The 17,782-nt window shown below is 33.7% G+C and overlaps 2 protein-coding genes across 6 annotated transcripts; one reads left to right on the top strand and one right to left on the bottom strand.

Annotated features, from left to right (window-relative positions):
* The first annotated feature begins 2,377 nt into the window (after positions 1-2,377).
* On the top strand, positions 2,378-6,150 carry LOC102595256 (protein kinase 2B, chloroplastic-like). Of its 2 annotated transcripts, none has more exons than XM_015312808.1 (6): positions 2,378-2,608; positions 4,090-4,424; positions 4,512-4,647; positions 5,061-5,197; positions 5,305-5,428; positions 5,555-6,150. In XM_015312808.1, exons 1-6 carry the CDS (start codon positions 2,548-2,550, stop codon positions 5,959-5,961), a joined length of 1,200 nt encoding a protein of 399 aa, XP_015168294.1. In that variant the 5' UTR covers positions 2,378-2,547; the 3' UTR covers positions 5,962-6,150. The 2 variants fall into 2 exon arrangements, with proteins under 2 accessions (XP_015168294.1, XP_006356372.1); XM_006356310.2 differs by having other exon boundaries at positions 2,379-2,608; positions 4,099-4,424.
* Positions 6,151-9,319: 3,169 nt separating this feature from the next.
* Positions 9,320-17,499, bottom strand: LOC102594472 (CBL-interacting serine/threonine-protein kinase 3-like). 4 transcript variants are annotated; one of them, XM_006356309.2, is made up of 15 exons: positions 17,404-17,499; positions 15,653-15,885; positions 15,337-15,399; positions 14,018-14,089; positions 13,699-13,806; positions 13,507-13,587; positions 12,502-12,555; positions 12,240-12,365; positions 12,066-12,155; positions 11,843-11,965; positions 11,630-11,737; positions 10,733-10,846; positions 10,589-10,645; positions 10,373-10,447; positions 9,320-9,681 (listed from the first exon to the last, which is right to left on the bottom strand). In XM_006356309.2, the coding sequence occupies exons 2-15, from the start codon at positions 15,821-15,823 to the stop codon at positions 9,610-9,612; spliced, it is 1,314 nt and encodes a 437-aa protein (XP_006356371.1). In that variant the 5' UTR covers positions 15,824-15,885; positions 17,404-17,499; the 3' UTR covers positions 9,320-9,609. The 4 variants fall into 4 exon arrangements, with proteins under 4 accessions (XP_006356371.1, XP_006356369.1, XP_006356370.1 ...); XM_006356307.2 differs by lacking the exon at positions 17,404-17,499 and adding an exon at positions 17,136-17,385; XM_006356308.2 differs by lacking the exon at positions 17,404-17,499 and adding an exon at positions 16,700-16,850.
* Positions 17,500-17,782: the final 283 nt, after the last annotated feature.

Raw genomic sequence — 17,782 nt, 5'->3', positions numbered from 1 at the left:
ATATAAAAATGTTCAAATAAATTTGTAAGGTTGACATAGAGAAAAGTTGTTAAAAAAGAGAAAATTATTATTTAACTTCAATTTTTATTTTTGTTCTTTTATGACTATCATATTATATTATATTTTATATTATCATTCAATTAAACACTAATATATATTTTCATCTCATCCCAGATACACGAATCACAAGTAATAATTAATTGAATGTTTATTTTAATTCAATAATACATACATTATAGGAGAATAATATGCACTTTAATAAAGATCAAAATTTTATTATCTAATATAAATATTATTTACTTTCTATTTTCTTTTCAAATTTTTTTTGTATGAATTTCAAAGTACACAATTAATTCCTTTTTAATAGTTAGTTTTAATATTATTGATCCATTATCTAATATATGACTAATTAATGTAAGTTGAGTTATGAGTGATTTGTATATCAATATTTTTCTGAACATGTGTTTATAAGTCTTAAATATTGATGGAATTATAGTAAATTTTAAAAAGTTATTTTTCATAGCACAAAAAATTTAAAAAAATTAATTATAATAAAAGATCCTTAAGTATGAAAATTTCTTCTTAATAAACTAATATATATATATATATTGAATTTTGACATGTCAACTAGAAAAGGATGATGCTTTTGAAATGTTAAGTATATTCGGAGAAAAATAATGATAATTGAGTGATATTTTTATCCTAAAGTATACAAAAGTGATATTTAGAGACAATTCCCTTTAACTTGAGTAACCATTTTGGAAATTGACACCATAATATCATAACATCTTCAATTTGTAGGCTCTTTATAGGAGGACTTTTCTAGCTTAGTTGTCTGTATTTTATATATGTGAACACATTATAAAATTTACAAATATGGTTGGGTTGTGATTCAACTTTGTCTGTTCTTTCTCCCTATTATAGTAAAAGTCACCTTTTGAAATAAAAATCCTTCAAAACATGATTGTTTTCCAAGTTTTCAATTTTTCCTTTTTAAGAATGTGCTTGGAAGGCACAATAATGGATTGAAAATTTTCTCAAATGTTTTTTGCTTGGAACTTATGCTTTCCTAATTTTGGGAAAAGTTAACTTACCTAAAACTATTCTATTTTTTTGGTGTTATATTAAATTAAATTATTTAATCTTATAAGAACACATATTTTGCTTGTTTGAATATAGATGTCATAGTTTAATTAGACATTAAATTTAAGAAAATAAGAATTTTTTTTTAAAAAAAAACTATAGTTTAAAGATAAATATATATATTGAATATTTTAAAATGTTTTTAAAATCATATATTGTTTAATAAGTCAAGCAGAATATTAAAATAAGAGAGTTATCAAACTTTAAAAAAACTACATAAATGGGCCATAAAACTTAAAATAATTACATGTTCATACCCTAATCTAAAGTAATCCAAGAAATACCCATTCTCTCAAGAAAATTTACAGCTCATACCCCTCATTCATTAAGGCTGATAATTTTCACTTAACTAATACTAAATCAGTATTATATATTGTATTGGTATCATTGAGGTTGATAATTTCGCTTAACTGATATCAATACAATATATATATATATATATATATATCGAGTTAGTATCAATTACGCAAAATTATCAGCCTTAATGATACCAATACAACATATGATACTGATTTAGTATCAGATAAACGAAATTAGTTAGGGGTATATAGTGTAATTATTTAGTGGGCGTATGAATGTAAATGAGTATATGTTTGTAATTATTTTGCTTGTATGAGGTATTTGCTTAGTTTCCCCAAAAAAGAAATATCTTGTTACTTTTATTTTTAGTCTGTTAAAAAAGAAAGAATGCATATTTCTTAATTTGACAACTCTTTAGTTTCAATATTCCATTTAAATATTTAAAATCACAAGATGAAAAGATATTTAATGAGTATATCTTTAATTTGAGAATATAACCTGTTTGAACGAGTTTATTTCCCCCAAAAGTATTTATATTAAAGACTGAGGTGTTTGACCAAGCTTTTAGGAGAAAATAAGTGTTTTTGGAGAGTAACAAAAGTTATCTTTTAAAAGCTAAAAAAATTGTTTTTTCATGAAATACACTTAAAAACACTTTCAGAAAGGTTAATCAAACATTAATTATTACCCAAATCTTTTTTTTTTTAAATTGTTGGTCAAATCTTCTCATTTAAAGTACTTTTCAAATTAATTATTTTTGGTGAAGAAGTGATGGGTGTTTGGTCAACTAGTTGAAAATAGCAAGATATGATGGGTTTGATTAGTCAAAATTAGTGATGACAAAATTAATTACTTGACATAGTGGCTATGCCCCACATATGTCTAAGGCAACCATAGCTATGTGACAACATTTTCAATAGACATTCTTGACTGAAGACCAAAAGGGGGCTGCCCCCTTCCCTCTCTTCCCTCCTAAACATAAACCAAAATGTCAATGACTTCACTTTCTTTATCATTCTACTACCCCTTTTCTCCTCCTTCTGTTCTACCCTTTCTTGATTTTTTTTATTTTTCAACAAGAATCTTGATTTTTCTTTGTTTAATATGGGGATTTGCTTTGGTAAACCTGTTAAGCTTGCTCATGCCTCTTCTAGTTTGATGTCTGGTATGAATTCCCACATTCTCTTTTCACTTTTTTATGTGTTTTTGTTTCCAAGATTCTATTTTTATGTCATGTTTAGCTTGATTTTACACTTGTTTAAGAGTATGTATGACCTATAGGTTACGGGTTCGACAACCAACTAATGTTTGTTTTAGGATAGACTATCTGTGTCATGCCAACACAGGATGCCTTGTGCACCGAGCAGCATTGAGTTAAAGTTCTCATTTTGACTAGTCTTAAAGTTTTATTTGAGTGAAAGAATATTGCTCAACTGCCCAATTTGATGTATGGTGATTTTAGTGTTCTTATAGGATTCCATCTGCCAAGAACAGATACGAGGTAACTTTGTCCATCAAAACTAGGACAGATGAGAAGAATCACCTGTTGTTTTTTGTTTCTGTTGGGATTTGAATGTGAGACCTCGGGGTTCTTAACCGCTCTAGGCCACACCCTTGGATGCAATTCCATCATCTTTTAGATGTCTGAAATTTTTTAGCTGGCTTAGAAGAAAATTACCAATGTGGTTGCTTCTTTAAAGTTTTGTGTTATCCAATCATTTGATTTTATTTTTTTCAAAAGTACACACCAATTGAACATCATGTTAAGATATCTGAGGAATAATGTCAACCAAATATTGGGGAAAGGATTAATCATGAAACAAGATGTACAAATATAGAACTTGAGATTGTGAGGGGGGGGGGGGTTGGAATTTATTCTTGGTTAGTTTGTTGTTGTTGAAGTAGACTCGTTGTCTGTCATAAATTATTCTCACGAATTTACTTATTGCGTCTCTTTGAGAGCAATTACTTCTTCCGTTTCAATTTGTTTGTCTTACTTTACTTTTTAGTATATTTCAGAAAGAATGCCTCTTTCCTTTTTTGACAATTCTTTAATTACAGCTTTCAACATGACATGTTTAAGGTCACAAGATTAAAAGACATTTTGGTAGATTTTGTATGTCTTTAGTTTAAAAGCACAAGATTCAAAAGTCTTGTTTACTTTCTTTAACTCTGTGTTAAGCCAAAACCAGACAAACAATTTGAAACGGAGAGAGTTTATGTTATGGCAAAGGAATTACTTAAGTAATGTAGTTCCTTTACACTTTTCAAAGTCATCTTGCTCTTTGGTGTTTTACAATTGCTTCTCCTGAATCAGACTGACCCTTGTTTAGCTGCTCATTTTCAACTGACCTGGTCTATCAAATAGAAGCACTGGCATGCTAAGTTGCGCGGACTCTTCACTTTCTTGCTGCATCCGTGTCGGTTTCTCCAAAAATGCACTATTTTTGGAGAACCCGACACGCACCCGTTGACATTTTTGAAGAGTCCGAGCAACATAGCTGGCATGTATAAGATTCATAACATTGTGTGAAAGCATAGATGTCTTGTGCCATGACTTGTTCGTCTTTTGTATTGAATATTACTTAGTTTTTCGTATTTTGCAATATGAGTTCTGTTTCCTATCTGCTTACTTATTCGCACTAGCTATTTCAGATTCTAGAACCGGCCCTGGCAGTGAGAGAAAGGAGTCAAGTCATTCTTGTAGCCAGACACTTCAGGGAAGTTCAGGAAATGCTCTCAAGTCTTGTAAAGGTGATCTATCAGCCACTTGCAATCTCAAGTCCTTTACCTTCAATGACCTCAAAAATGCGACTAGGAATTTTCGAGCTGATAGTCTTCTCGGTGAGGGAGGATTTGGATATGTCTTCAAAGGATGGCTAGATGAAAATACACTTGCTCCCTGCAAATCAGGAACTGGGATGGTAGTGGCTGTCAAGAAACTTAAGTCAGAAAGCTGCCAGGGCCACAGAGAATGGCTTGTATGTTCATCATAATCCTTCGGAAAATGTTAAATATATCTTTACTTGTTCTAAGTAATAACTTTGTGTCCCTCATCAAACCTGCAGGCAGAGGTTAACTACTTAGGGCAGCTTCACCACAAAAATCTTGTGACGTTGATTGGATATTGCGTAGAATCTGATAACCGGCTTCTAGTATACGAGTTTATGACCAAAGGAAGCTTGGAAAATCATCTATTCAGAAGTGAGTCAATCTCTTCATTTGCAGAATTCCTATAATTCTTCATTGTTCCTGTCACCTAGGTAGGATTTGGTACACTTTATTAGTGTAGTGGTGCAGGACATTTTTCTCAAGCATCGATAATCTAATATTCCAAAATTGTGGTATTAGCTTTCAGTAAGATAATTGTTGATGCAATTGAATGATCTTTTGTTTGAGCTTCTGAAGGAAGCTGTTCATTTCACCAAATGTTTGTACAAACAAAGTTTACTCAATCTAGTGCTGGAGTTAAAAATCTATTTCTAAGCATTTCTGCTCGTCGATTATAATTCTATTGTTTCTTGTGGAAAATAGTATGTTGCATTTGAAATTAGTGCATTATATGTTTTTTCAGAAAGTTGCTGATCAAGACTAATGATGTTTCAATTGTTGTGCAGAAGGAGTTCAGCTTATGACTTGGGGTAAACGGATGCGTACTGCAGTTGATGTTGCACGAGGGTTATCCTTTTTACATAGTCTGGATGCTAATGTGATCTACCGGGACCTCAAAGCTTCCAACATTCTACTTGATTCGGTACAATCTCTAAGTCTGAGATATTGATTAGCATAAACAAACTGTTGCTCTCAATCATACAACCAGTGTTAAGGTCACAAATAAACCTTTTCATTGAACTTCTGCAGGAGTTTAATGCAAAACTGTCAGACTTTGGCCTCGCACGAGATGGTCCTGATGGAGATAGAACTCATGTTTCAACTAGGGTAATAGGAACTCGGGGTTATGCTGCACCAGAATATGTCGCAACAGGTATATTCCAATCCGTTTGTCAACTATTCGCCTTGTGATTACCATGATTCGGACTTTTAGCCATGCTGAACACAGTCTGGAACTTGTATATCTTATCTCAAATCAACCCTCAATCATTCGTAACAGGTCATTTGACTCCAAAGAACGATGTTTATAGTTTCGGTGTTGTTCTATTGGAGTTGCTATCGGGAAAACGAGCTACAGGTGAGGAGAATCCAGGGGGCGCGGAGGAAACGTTGGTAGAATGGGCAAGACCTTTCCTAAGCGACAGCAGACGAGTACTGAGAATCATGGATACAAGGTTGGGAGGGCAGTACTCCAAGAAAGGTGCACAAGCTGCAGCGGCCCTCGCCTTACGATGCCTCCATGTAGATCCAAAACTTAGACCAACAATGGATGAGGTGTTAGCCACATTAGAGCTTTTGCCAACACCAAAGGACAGTTCTAGGACTTCACCACCACAAGCAAATTATAATGCACCAAATGACAAGATATGTCATCCTCAAAAGAGATATGTGACACATTCAAGATAAGATGTAACAAACACATTCTACCATATTATAAGGAAGATATATATATGTTGTCTCTTTCTTTTTTATTTGTTTGTTGTTTCCCTCCCTTCTTATTTTAGTGGTGAGGATAAAGAGGAGGAAGTACTATAGTGCTTGAGTGTAATATATTCAATGTACATATGTTAAATGTATAGCTAAAAATTACTAGTATTCCATTGGTACTGGCCTCTCTGCCTCACAAGGGTAGAGAGAACAATATGCTTATATCTTACTTTCTTCTGACCCTACTTTATCTCTTTGCCTCACAAAGGTAGGGAACGATCTGTCTATATCTTTCTTTCTTCGGACCCTACCTCATAAAGGTTTGACATGCATGAAAATATTTTTCAATTTTATCATGTTTCGTTGATTAAAACTTTGGCGAAATGGTCTGATAGACCCTTATACTTGTATGAGTTTGTATTCTGAAACCTTTTACTTTATACTTTGTCAACTAGACTCTTAAACTTATTAAAACACAATATTTAAAACTCAACCATTGACTAAACCTATGTGACATAAATATTGCTGAGTTGGAAAAATGTGTAAATGCACTCATTTCCAAATGCGTCACTACATTATTTTCTATTTAAAAATATATATTTTTTTGGAAAACAATATATTTTTAATTAAAAATAAAATAAAATTTCATTAACCCTCTCCCACCCCACCCCAATTTCTCTTCTTCTTCACCACTCTTCCCACCCTAAACTTTCTTCTCTTCTTCTTCAACAAAATTACCCACCACATCCATTCTTTTTTTTTCTTCGAAGTCACCCGTCATAAACTTTTTTTTTTCTTCTTCTTCAATCCACTCTCCTTTTTGCAACACCCTGCCCCACTTATGTTATATATTTATTTTTCTTTTCTTTATTCTGTTATTTGTTAAAACAGTACACAAATTTAACATTTTATTTAATTTTTAAACAGTTTCTACTTTCTACACCTCCAGGTGGCTTTGTCTCAAAAATAAATTCAATTTTGTTTATAAATAATTTCAATTGAATTTTCTGAACTAAAACCCATTGCAAAATTTGATTATAAAATGGTACTTTTTTTAAAACCTTAGAGAAAGAGTGAAAGACGGTAACAAACTAAACAGTTAAAGAGCTTCATCTCTTTCAATCTAAGATGAAAGTAGAGAGATTAAATTAGAAAAGTGAGAGAAAAATATTTCAACCCGCCACCTGCCCCACCCCGCTTAATTTCTTAAAAAAATTATTTCAACTCGCTCCGCCCACCCTTTCCCGCATAAGGCTAAACCCGCCCTGCCCCACATAGACTTAGACCTGCCCCCCCGCACAACCGCCCCACCCCACCCCGCCCCATTGCCATCCCTAATGTGGGGTGGAGTGGTGGCTATTGATAATAGGTATTAGAATCAAACGTTGACCGGGGCCAAGAGCAATTGAACCGGGACATTTCTAGTTCCTTCAGTTGATTGGTGTTGTCCAATTTTGACAATAGTTTATCCGATATTGTTTGGTACGTGACATAAGAATAATAATTTTTTAAATAAAATTTAAAATTAACTTTATTACTCGTTTGATTTGAGACATTAACTAATTTCAAATTATTTAAGGTGAATAATCTTAAAAAATATCTTAACTTATATAATATTCTTACTTATCTCATTCCGTATTCCGTGTACAATAAAAAGTGGAGAATTTTGGAAGACAACTTGGTTTGAAAACTGCTTTGGCGGTTCATAAAGTTTTGAAAACACAGAAAGTGGGCTCCCTCATGGTTTACATTTTCTATCAACAATTTTTATTTAAATTTATTTCACACCAATATTATTATACCTTATGTAGATTTATGTGATTTCATATATTATAAGTTTTTAAGTTGAAATGGTGAGGTGAAAATTTGCCTACAAATCTTGCCAGAGTGGTCAATTTTATGGAAAAATTATATAATTAAACATATTATTATATCTACTGATGTCGTTTATAGTTTTTAATAATTATATAGTACTATTTATTATTTAATAATTATGTACAAAGTTAGAGTTAGATACATTGAGATATATCATTTCTTAAAATTAATTTAAAATAAAGCTTTAACCACTTAATTATTTTCATAATTTACTCCATTTCAAATCAGTCCACTCAAACGATCCGTTTCGATCAAAGTTCATTGATTTTGATTTTTCTTAACTTACTATTGCTAAAGATTTTTCAACCAAAAGTATTGTTGATAGAGGTACAACACCACCATTATTGGGTGAAATAAGAACCTTTTCTTTCTAATTTTGTGATAAAAAACTTTATCAAGTGGGTTATATCTCGAAGCTAAAGCCGTGAGTTCAACATATTTTTTAAGTCTATTTTTAATAGATTCATGGTGGTGCGAATCATTCGCCGAAGGCGGTGGTTTCATGGTGGTGAGGAGACGAGCAACGAGGTAGGGCTGGTCTCTAGCCATGAGAGATGAGGAGAGACGGTGGTCAAAATAAATATGTATTTGTTTAGGTATACATGTATATGACAAAATATACACATGTATCTAATTAAGAAGAGCAACTTTCACATATAACAAACATAAAAATCATATTTGTATGCTATAACTATAGTTTGCATAATTGCGTTCCATAACAAACTTTATGTTTGCTATGACTATTAATATGTATATTTCGCTATACATATACAAAAGAAGCAATTGTATAATCTATTTTTGGTATACATATACAAAAGAATCAATTGTATAATCTGTGTTTGTATAAAGCGAGAAAGAGAGAAAGACAAAAGAAAACTAGGCAGGGGAAAATCTGTATTTGTATAATCATAAGTGTATAGAACGAAAATATATGTATTTGTATTTGTATATACAATTTTCTCTCGCTTTATACAAACAGAAACGCAACTTATACATTTGTGTTTGTATAGGTGAGAGAAGCGAGCAAGATCTGAGAGAGGGGAACAAATATATATATATATATATATATATACAATTTTCTCTCGTTTTATACAAACACAAATGCTATTTTATACTATTTGTATTTGTATAAGTGAGAGAGGCGAGGAGAGACTGCCCAGCGAGAAACGAGAGTGGCAAGCGAGAAATTCAAGGAGAGGCGAAATGGCAACAGTTTGCTACAGATTACAATTAAATCAAACTGTGATTGTAACATTTAATTTGAATTAATAGTTTGCTATTTTATACAATTTTCCCATATAAGAATTCCTGAATCTGATAAAGTGTACATTATTCTGAGTTAGGATTATATATATATATATGGGTGACCTTCTTATGGTGTCACCTTCATTCAGACATGGCAATTATTAAAATTAAAACTAGCATATAAGTGGCAATTATTTCAACTGTAAATGAGACAAGGAAAAGGATAATTCTCCTTAGTGGATGTTTTTTTTTCTTGAGGGAGCTGAAAAGTTGTATACATTTCTCAAAAGTGTATACCAGTTATACAAACTGCAAATCAAATAGGAACAAAAGTCCTACTCCATGATGAAATGAAACAGTTGGCCATTAGCTCATGGGAGAAAAAAGTCCCACTACAAAGAACAGAACAAATAGCAAAAAAAAGGGAAAGAAAGAAGTTGCAAAGTTTTTTTACACAGATTATAGCACCAGCAAAAGCTTATGCAATTGCAGTTCATGGTAGTAATACTACCTATCTTGCATGTCCTCTTCAGTTTTCCACACTACATCCTCTAGACTAGTCGAAAGATTCTTGTAAAACTGCATCAAGGATGTACAACAGGATTGATTGTTAGCTCGAAGAGGTCACAAAAACTAATAGGATCTAAAATTTAACGAGGTACTAATGCATTTCCGGTATACAAAACAAAGCAAAAACCTATGCCTTTTGAATTTATGAAGTAGAAAATAAGTAAGCAGATAGTAATGACACAAGCATGATCTTTATTTAGCTAACTAAACATCCATTAGTTCTTCCATTCCCTCACACAAGCATGATCTTCTTTTATCTGGTGAGTTGTCTCTCCAATATGAGGCACACAGGTTTTAATTCCTATTACAGACACAGAAAAGTCATGTTGTCCATTATGACATAGAGGTTACCAGCTGATATCAGGAAACAAACGCCGAGGAAGACTACAAAATATATCACCGTTCCAAGGCTCTAAAGTGGACCCAGTAAGTAAGATCAAACCATCTATGTTTTGAGGGACAAAGAGTAGTAATGTTATGGTCATTTCCAAGGAGTGACTTGAACTTCTCTCCCTAATCTTAAAACATGCATACATACAACCTCTTAATTCTTTGTTGCTATCTTGTGGCAAACATTAACTTCAATATTATGTTGCTCATTCACGAGCAATTAGCTTGTGGATTGTGCAAGGCTTTTGCCTATCAAAAACTACTAATAGTGATTTAGATAACTTTTTCAGCAGTTAGCTGAATATGGTACCTTGTGGAATTCCAAAGTATCTCCTTTTGCCTTCCGCACTTCAACCATATGAAGAGAAGGGGCAACTTGAAATACCTACATTCAAGACCAAACAGTGTTCAGCCTATGATGATAAGAGATTCAAATTCCAAAGTACTTATGGCAATTCTCAACACAGAATACGGTAATAGTAAAATAAGATAATTGTAGATGACTAACTATGCACATTGAACATACCTCAGTGGCAACATTAAGGTTCCCTTTTCTTCCAGCTTTAACATTTTCAAGTCTCATCTGAAGTAAAAGAGTAGCATGCCAATTAATTTACTTTATTAGGAATCTACATGTCAATTGAAATGCATACTTGAAATACATCACCACCTTGTAGTTCTTTTTGTGAACATCAAAACCGAGGGGCTTCGCAGCTTCTTCAATCTTACTGATAATTTCATTGGCGGAGCATTTAGATGTGAACCTTGTTTCTCTCTTAAATCCCTGTGAATGTTGGAATCAAAACATCTGTCAATGAAGTAAGATTATAGCAATACACAAATCATCAATGTTTCCGACAAGGTGGAATACCAATTTATATTGATTTGAATTGTTGGAGAGAAAAATGGTCATTCGGGAAAAGAGACCAAGTTTTTTGAGTAGAGTAACAAAGAAAGGTCAGTTTTATTCAGACAGGGACCAAGTAATTAGTCCTTTTACAGTTTTTCGTTTTTTAATTAGTGTATTTGCATCCTCACTCATAATTCTGAATAATAATTTACAAGCCTTCTGCAAAATGGATAACGGAATTCAACACACAGGAGAAAGAGATGGAAGTTAGTTTGTGTATGCATGCAATATTGCCGCAGCGTTTTGAAGCATCTAGCGGTTATTTAACAGCTAAACTTGATGAATTTAGCAGGTTAGCTCAACTCAGGGCATTCAGGCTCATGTCTGCTAGAAGACATCTATTATTTTATGTAAATGCAAAGAAACTAGTCTTACTACACATCATAGATTCTTTACTTCTTTCCCATTGGTAAGTTTTGGGGATTGATATTAGAGTAGGCTGTAGAGGGTTTGGGAATGAACAAAGAATTATCCAATGATTACCAAGTGAGCATTAAGTTTTTTGACATTCACATGAACTTCATTAAAGCATGTCCTACTGAGAAGTATAATTATACACGACGTAATTCAAGGCACAAACACCATGCCAAATCAAACAGAAGTTCCAAAACATGCAACAAAAGTAACATATAAAAATGGAAGTTCATCGTCGGTAACCTGTTCATCGAAGAGATTCCCAAGGTTGAGTCCTTTTGACATTGAAATCAACTCGAATGCATTCATGGGAGTTGGCTGCTCTTCCTTTTTCTCTGTTACATGATGTTCCTGTTGTTGTGTCAAGGAAAAGAGAACCACATGAGGATGACTTTATACAACAATTCTTTTCTCTGAATTCAATGCAAAACTTGTTCAACATTTCAGTGCGCTCACTTCAGAATCCTTGAAGACAGCTTCAACATCATCCAGGTTGGCATCTCCTTTCTCATTAAAAATGGGAGATTTATAATCTTTCTTGAACCACTCGTCCTCCAGAATTTCTGGGATGGTGATACGCTGCATAGTAAACACGTGCAATAATAAAATAAGAGAAAAGATGTATATTTAGTTGCAAGCTAAAATGACGCAATTGTATTCAGAAATCCAGTATGCTTACTGTCATAGGGTTCGGATCCAAGATGCGAGTAATTAACTTCATAGCACCAAAAGACATCCAAGGAGGACATGTAAATTCAGCAACAGAGATCTGCAAAGACCGTGATGACATCATGAAAGTAATAGGAAAAACAAAAGCAGATTGATTCCATAATGAATTTGGAAGAATGCTCACTTTTTTATACAGGTTCATAAGATTGGAGTCATCAAAAGGCAAGTAACCTGCAAGCAATACAAAGAGTATGACTCCGCACGACCACAGATCCGCGGTTGTACCATCATATCCATGATCATTGAGTACCTAAGAGAAATGAATCTCATTTTTTAAAACCAAGAGAAAAATAAGATAAAAAGAGTGCACATGACAGGGAGACCTTATTTTTTCTCTGTGAGAAATGAACAAAAAGAAGAAGTTGTTGAAACGAATTTCATCATACCTCAGGAGCAACATAGTTGGGAGTTCCACATGTGGTGTGGAGTAAGCCATCATCCTGGAAAATTGCACTAGAGTAAGAAATATATCTGATTGCGAAAAGAATGTTAACTATCACCTAAGTGAAAGAAATATATTGCAGGATTACTGCTGCTTGAAACTAGCATGAGTTCTCTAGCTAAAACGGAAAAAGGAAGTCATTGTCAAATAATTTTCAGATCAGTTTAAAGCAAATAACTAATCAGCAGTCAATCACAAATTTAATGACATTGTCCCAAGCCCCACGCATAGTTGCTTCCACAAAGTTTACCAAACTGAAAAACAGTATATTCAGTTGAATCTGAATATTCTAATAATAAGATTGAATCAATTCCAAATGATGTTTAAACTAGTTTACAAAAGGAAGAAGCACAAATGGATTTCAGTAAAAATTATACTGGCTTGTTTCTAAAGTGACAATTATCCGATTTGTGTGTTTAAAAACTCCCCCACTAGTTTGTCTCTGATATGGGGATTTCCATGGAGATCTGTAGTTTCAGCAGGGGGGGGGGGGGGGGAGTTATCACTACCACATTTCTCAAACAAGAAAATGTACTCAAGGCAATCAGTAAAGGATGTTAAGACTTGAGACATTACACATTGATACACAAATCTACTAGTAGGTTTGCCCCCAAGGCCTAGCTCAAGTGGCAAAAGGTGGAGGATTTGTGGCTTAGGTCACAGGTTCAAGCCCCACACCATGCAAAGCGAAGCCCGGTATTTAAGTGGAGAAGGGTAGAGGGGCGGGCCCATTATCCACCGAGTTTAGAAGGCTGTGATTGGTCCAAAGGGCGGGTCACAGACGGATTTCTCGGTTATCAAAAAATAAAAAATAAAAAAAATCTACTAGTAGGTTACACAATTGAAGATTCACTGCATTAATTTTGACAGCAACAAAGCAAAAGTCATATCAAACATTGGAGACATATGTAAAGAGTTTGAGAATGCATATGCATAATCAGACAGTTACCCTGACTTGCTGGGACAGAGCACTCAATCCAAAATCAGAAACCTTGAGGTTTCCTGAGGCATCCAACAGTAAATTCTCAGGCTGCATAATGAAAAAGCATACCAAAATAAAGGTAAGAGAAAGCCGGGAGCTTTAAGGCAAAATAGAACAGAAATTAACAACTAAAAGGCTGCAAAAGTAGCACGGCGCCACCTTTAAATCTCTATGGTAGACTCCCCTGCTATGACAGTAATCAACAGCATTAATAAGCTGCTGAAAATATTTCCTTGCTTCTTTTTCATGCATCCGTCCATGATTTACCTGTATGCCAATAAAACAGATAAACATCTTAATGACATGCTAAGTCGTCCAAAAACATGTTAGTAGCAAATAGGTTTGAATAGCTTCGGAAGGACACATGAAACCTAAGTTTGCAATCAATGAGGTACAAGTTCGTGCTCTTTGGTCAAATTCTTTATCTCCTAAGGTAGGGGAACCGAATAAACTAGAAGAAAGGAAGAATCATCCTTACAATTTTGTCAAAGAGCTCTCCACCTGTAACGAACTCCAGAACAATGAATATCTTTGTCTTGCTAGCCAACACCTGCGGACAGACGAGAAGAACATGGATTCAGAAGTGTAGCATATGAACCCTGGCCATTACCATAATCCACAATCACATCTTATCTATAGTAGGTTATCGCAAATATAAGTTAAAACTCCAACATACAAAATATTCAAAACATAAGTGGTTCGATAACAGATATAATGTACTAGGCAAGCATTTAGTGTATGACATCCCAAAAGGTCTTTAGAAAAATTCGGAACATTTACTATCCCCAAATTGGGCACTCGCAATTCCAGAAATTTTAACTTAATCTTTTCTAGTTCTTTGATTTTTCAAGATTTTGATGATGCATCTCAAACAGAGTTTAACTCTCAAAAATTTGGGAAGTACCATGAGTAGATCAAGAAGATTAACTAACTACTCCAATATATTAGCCAATTCCACTGCAGTTTATGGATACCAGCAAAATATCTGCATGTCAATATAGGGTTATGTTAAAAGGCCAGAATCTGCCTTTACTCTCACCAACTTCAGTAGGTTAAATGCTGATGTGCTGCTGGAATTTTAATTATAAGACTAGATCTATAGAATAAATAACTGAACAAATAATAAGCAGAACAAATTATTAGTAATATGTAAGGCAAGGAACCATCAAAATACAACAAAAGCTTTAAAAAGGTAGGTACTAAAATCTAGCATAAGCAAAAATGTTTGTTCAACGAGATAGGCACAGGAGAAGCTCGGCTACAGAATACATTTAATCTTTGCTCCAAACACCTTGAATGAAGTTGAATCTGCTCAATTTGGAAAGGACACATGAAAAACTGAGTGAGACCACATTGATTCTAGCTAACGGTACTAATAAATCAATTAGTTTGTTCTGTACAATAGACTTTGTCTTGTCCTAAGGTAAGTTATGAATTCTCTGCAGAATGCTTAAGCTTTTATTTAGCGCTAGGCAGCGCTGATCAAATTATCCCTTTGGTAGTGTGAATTAAAGACGTCTTTCGGAAAGATTGTTGAGGTGAAGATTTGAAGTGAGATCTTCAATGCATCATTTCTAGAATGGAGATACCTGCTGGCAACCCATGATGCATAACCAAATGCAAATCAACGGGTTGCTTACTATTTAACCTACAGGTTGGTGGTACATATATCAGCGCTGTACGATCAGTATACACATCCATATGATCACAAAGGCATACAGAAAACCACAATCACCGGAATTTACAGTCACACACAACACACAAGTACATACACATTGACATGGAGAGAGGACAAACCTCGTATAACTGAACGACATGTGGATGCCTGATTAACTTCATTGTAGCTATCTCCCGCTTTATCTGTCAATTTATGAACAAGAGTTATAAGAAGTTATCAACAAAACAAAAACAACATACAAGAAACTTAAAACCGTACAACAATAAGAAATGCACAACTCAACAACCATGTAAGATGTCGAAGAGACATAATTCACACAGCTTTTCTGTAATCTACGTTACCAAAATAATTCGTAAGCGTAACACCAGAGTCCAGACAATAGAAAATATATGAAAGTTCCAGAAATCATAGCAAATGGAGATTTTGAAGATTGACCTGCTCAGCCATTTTGTGCTTAAGGACCTTATCCTTATCAAGAATTTTGATTGCTACAGGTTCTCCTGTCTCCGAATTCCTCGCAAATTTAACTTTAGCAAATGTTCCCTCACCAATTGTCCTTCCCATTTCATATTTACCAACTCTGCGCTTGATTTTTGCCTGATTCATTACTGAGATACTTGCACAGTCCTTTAAAAAGTGCAGGCGTAATCCTTCTTAAAGAACTTTTACTGCACAATGATTAAAACATCCGTAAGACATCTGAGTTCCTTACATAAAATACGAATCTTTACATTCATTTCGTGCACTCACAGAGTTCCAAGACCAATTTCAAAAAAAAATAATCATAAAATTGATATTCCAACACAACTTGACTAACTGCACCATAAAAAGACACCCAACTTGCAGCTTGACAATGGAATGAGTGATGGATTTTATTCCTGAAGGAACTTTCCATCGTAATCGCTTTTTCCACCACCACCAACAACAACATACCTAGTCTGGGGAGGATAGTGTCTACGCAGACCTTACCCCTACCATAGGAGATAGAGAGGTTGTTTCCGCTAGACCCTTGGCTCAAGTAAAAGCAGTTCGAAAAAAAAGAAGAAAACAATGAGAGAGAGAAGAAGCCTCGACAAAATGCTTAAGAAAGCATACCAAAAAAAGAACAGTCACTACAGCAAAGTACTACAATAATCTAAGTGCAAGAAAGCTAAACAAAAGAGGCTCTCAAAAGAGAACTTTTGACCTTTACAAGTGGGGAAAGTTAGAAGGTATATCTTGGAAGGGACAATAAGGATAACAGAAATGGAATAACAAAAAACACAAGTTTGTTTATTCAGTTCTGCTATTTGTTTAAGGAGGAGGGGGACAGAATCAAGGCACAACATCATTTAATTAAAGTGGTCAATTATTATAGTCATACACTTTAAGGAAATGATTAAAGAAGGTAAGACTGGTTAAAAAACAAAGAAATGTTGAATCATTCATTGACCAAAAGACATTTGTCTGGGTGTCTGTGACAGAGAGAGAAAGATCCACTACCTAAACCTTATTACAGTTAATCATCAACAGATCCCAGCAAAATGCAGCAAGCAAACTATAGCTTAACTTCTATCACTTCAGAAACTATAATCCAGAAACAAAACAAACTTCAAACCATAATCAGTATTCAGTTGCATCAAAATACAAACTTTCTTGATAAAAATAAGAGATAAGCTCCAAAAGGGGCTAAATAGAAACAAGAAAATGACCCTTTTGAGAATCAAGAAATGTAGAAAAAAGGGGTTATCTTGTTTCTATAAAAACCTCAAAAAGAAAGATCTCAAACTAATAAGATTCAAAATCCCAAATTTACTGTTTTCAAGAAAACCCCAAAAGGAAAATTTCCCACATACATATCAAAACAAGAAGCATATTCGAATATACCGAACAAAATCCAAAATCAAGAAAGGGAAAGAAATAGAAAGAAAATACATACTTTGAGCTGAAATTTTGAAATGGGATGTTGGCCAAGATAAAGATAAAGATGAAGAAAGTATGAAAGTTGCAGCCTTTGTTGTTTGGGGGTCAAAAAAGATTGATTACAGCAGCTTATAAATCCTCAAAAATTTGGACAAAAATATGGTAAGTGGAAAAGAAGGCAACATCCAAATCTTGAAATTCTAATGTTGCTGTAATAATTGTAAATATTCTCCCAACAACAAAGATAACAACTATTAAAAAAATGAAATAGTTCTTTTTTTTACCTCTTCCAATGGAATCTCAAGATGGTTTATTTGTACCACAACCACACAACTATACAAAGATTGTTGTTGTAGTAATTGACTACTCCTTTGGACAAAAGAAAGAAAAAAAAATGAGTACCCTTTTTATAGATAACTAGAAAAAAAAAATGGATCACCACTTTTAAAGTAAAAAAATTATATAAGGTAAATTTTTTTAAAAAGTATAAAATTAAAATTAAGCTTATAAAGGATAAGAGCTATTTATATTTTATAGTCACTCATATTTTGGAATTGTCTATTTTCGGTACAAATTCAAATTTAGTCGAGCTTCAATATGAATATCGGACAATGAATGAAAAATTAAAAAAAAAACTGTCTGTAAAATATAGTTTTGTTTCTT

The sequence above is a fragment of the Solanum tuberosum genome, unplaced genomic scaffold (genome assembly GCF_000226075.1).
Source record: "Solanum tuberosum cultivar DM 1-3 516 R44 unplaced genomic scaffold, SolTub_3.0 scf00217, whole genome shotgun sequence".
In the NCBI taxonomy this organism is placed as follows: Eukaryota; Viridiplantae; Streptophyta; class Magnoliopsida; order Solanales; family Solanaceae; genus Solanum; species Solanum tuberosum.
Note: the sequence above shows the minus strand (reverse complement) of the source record. Positions and strands in the feature narration are given on the sequence as shown.

Bases quoted from the DNA above. Each gene is read 5' to 3' on its own strand.
- LOC102595256 (XM_015312808.1), top strand. From the start codon at position 2,548: ATGGGGATTTGCTTTGGTAAACCTGTTAAGCTTGCTCATGCCTCTTCT. The intron at 4,648-5,060 runs GTGAGTCAATCT...ATTGTTGTGCAG, and splicing joins GGAAAATCATCTATTCAGAA to AAGGAGTTCAGCTTATGACT. The intron at 5,198-5,304 runs GTACAATCTCTA...GAACTTCTGCAG, and splicing joins CCAACATTCTACTTGATTCG to GAGTTTAATGCAAAACTGTC.
- LOC102594472 (XM_006356309.2), bottom strand. From the start codon at position 15,823: ATGAATCAGGCAAAAATCAAGCGCAGAGTTGGTAAATATGAAATGGGA. The intron at 11,966-12,065 runs GTAAGCATACTG...TTTACTATGCAG, and splicing joins TGGATCCGAACCCTATGACA to CGTATCACCATCCCAGAAAT. The intron at 10,448-10,588 runs GTATGTTCAATG...TCTTGAATGTAG, and splicing joins ACCTTAATGTTGCCACTGAG to GTATTTCAAGTTGCCCCTTC.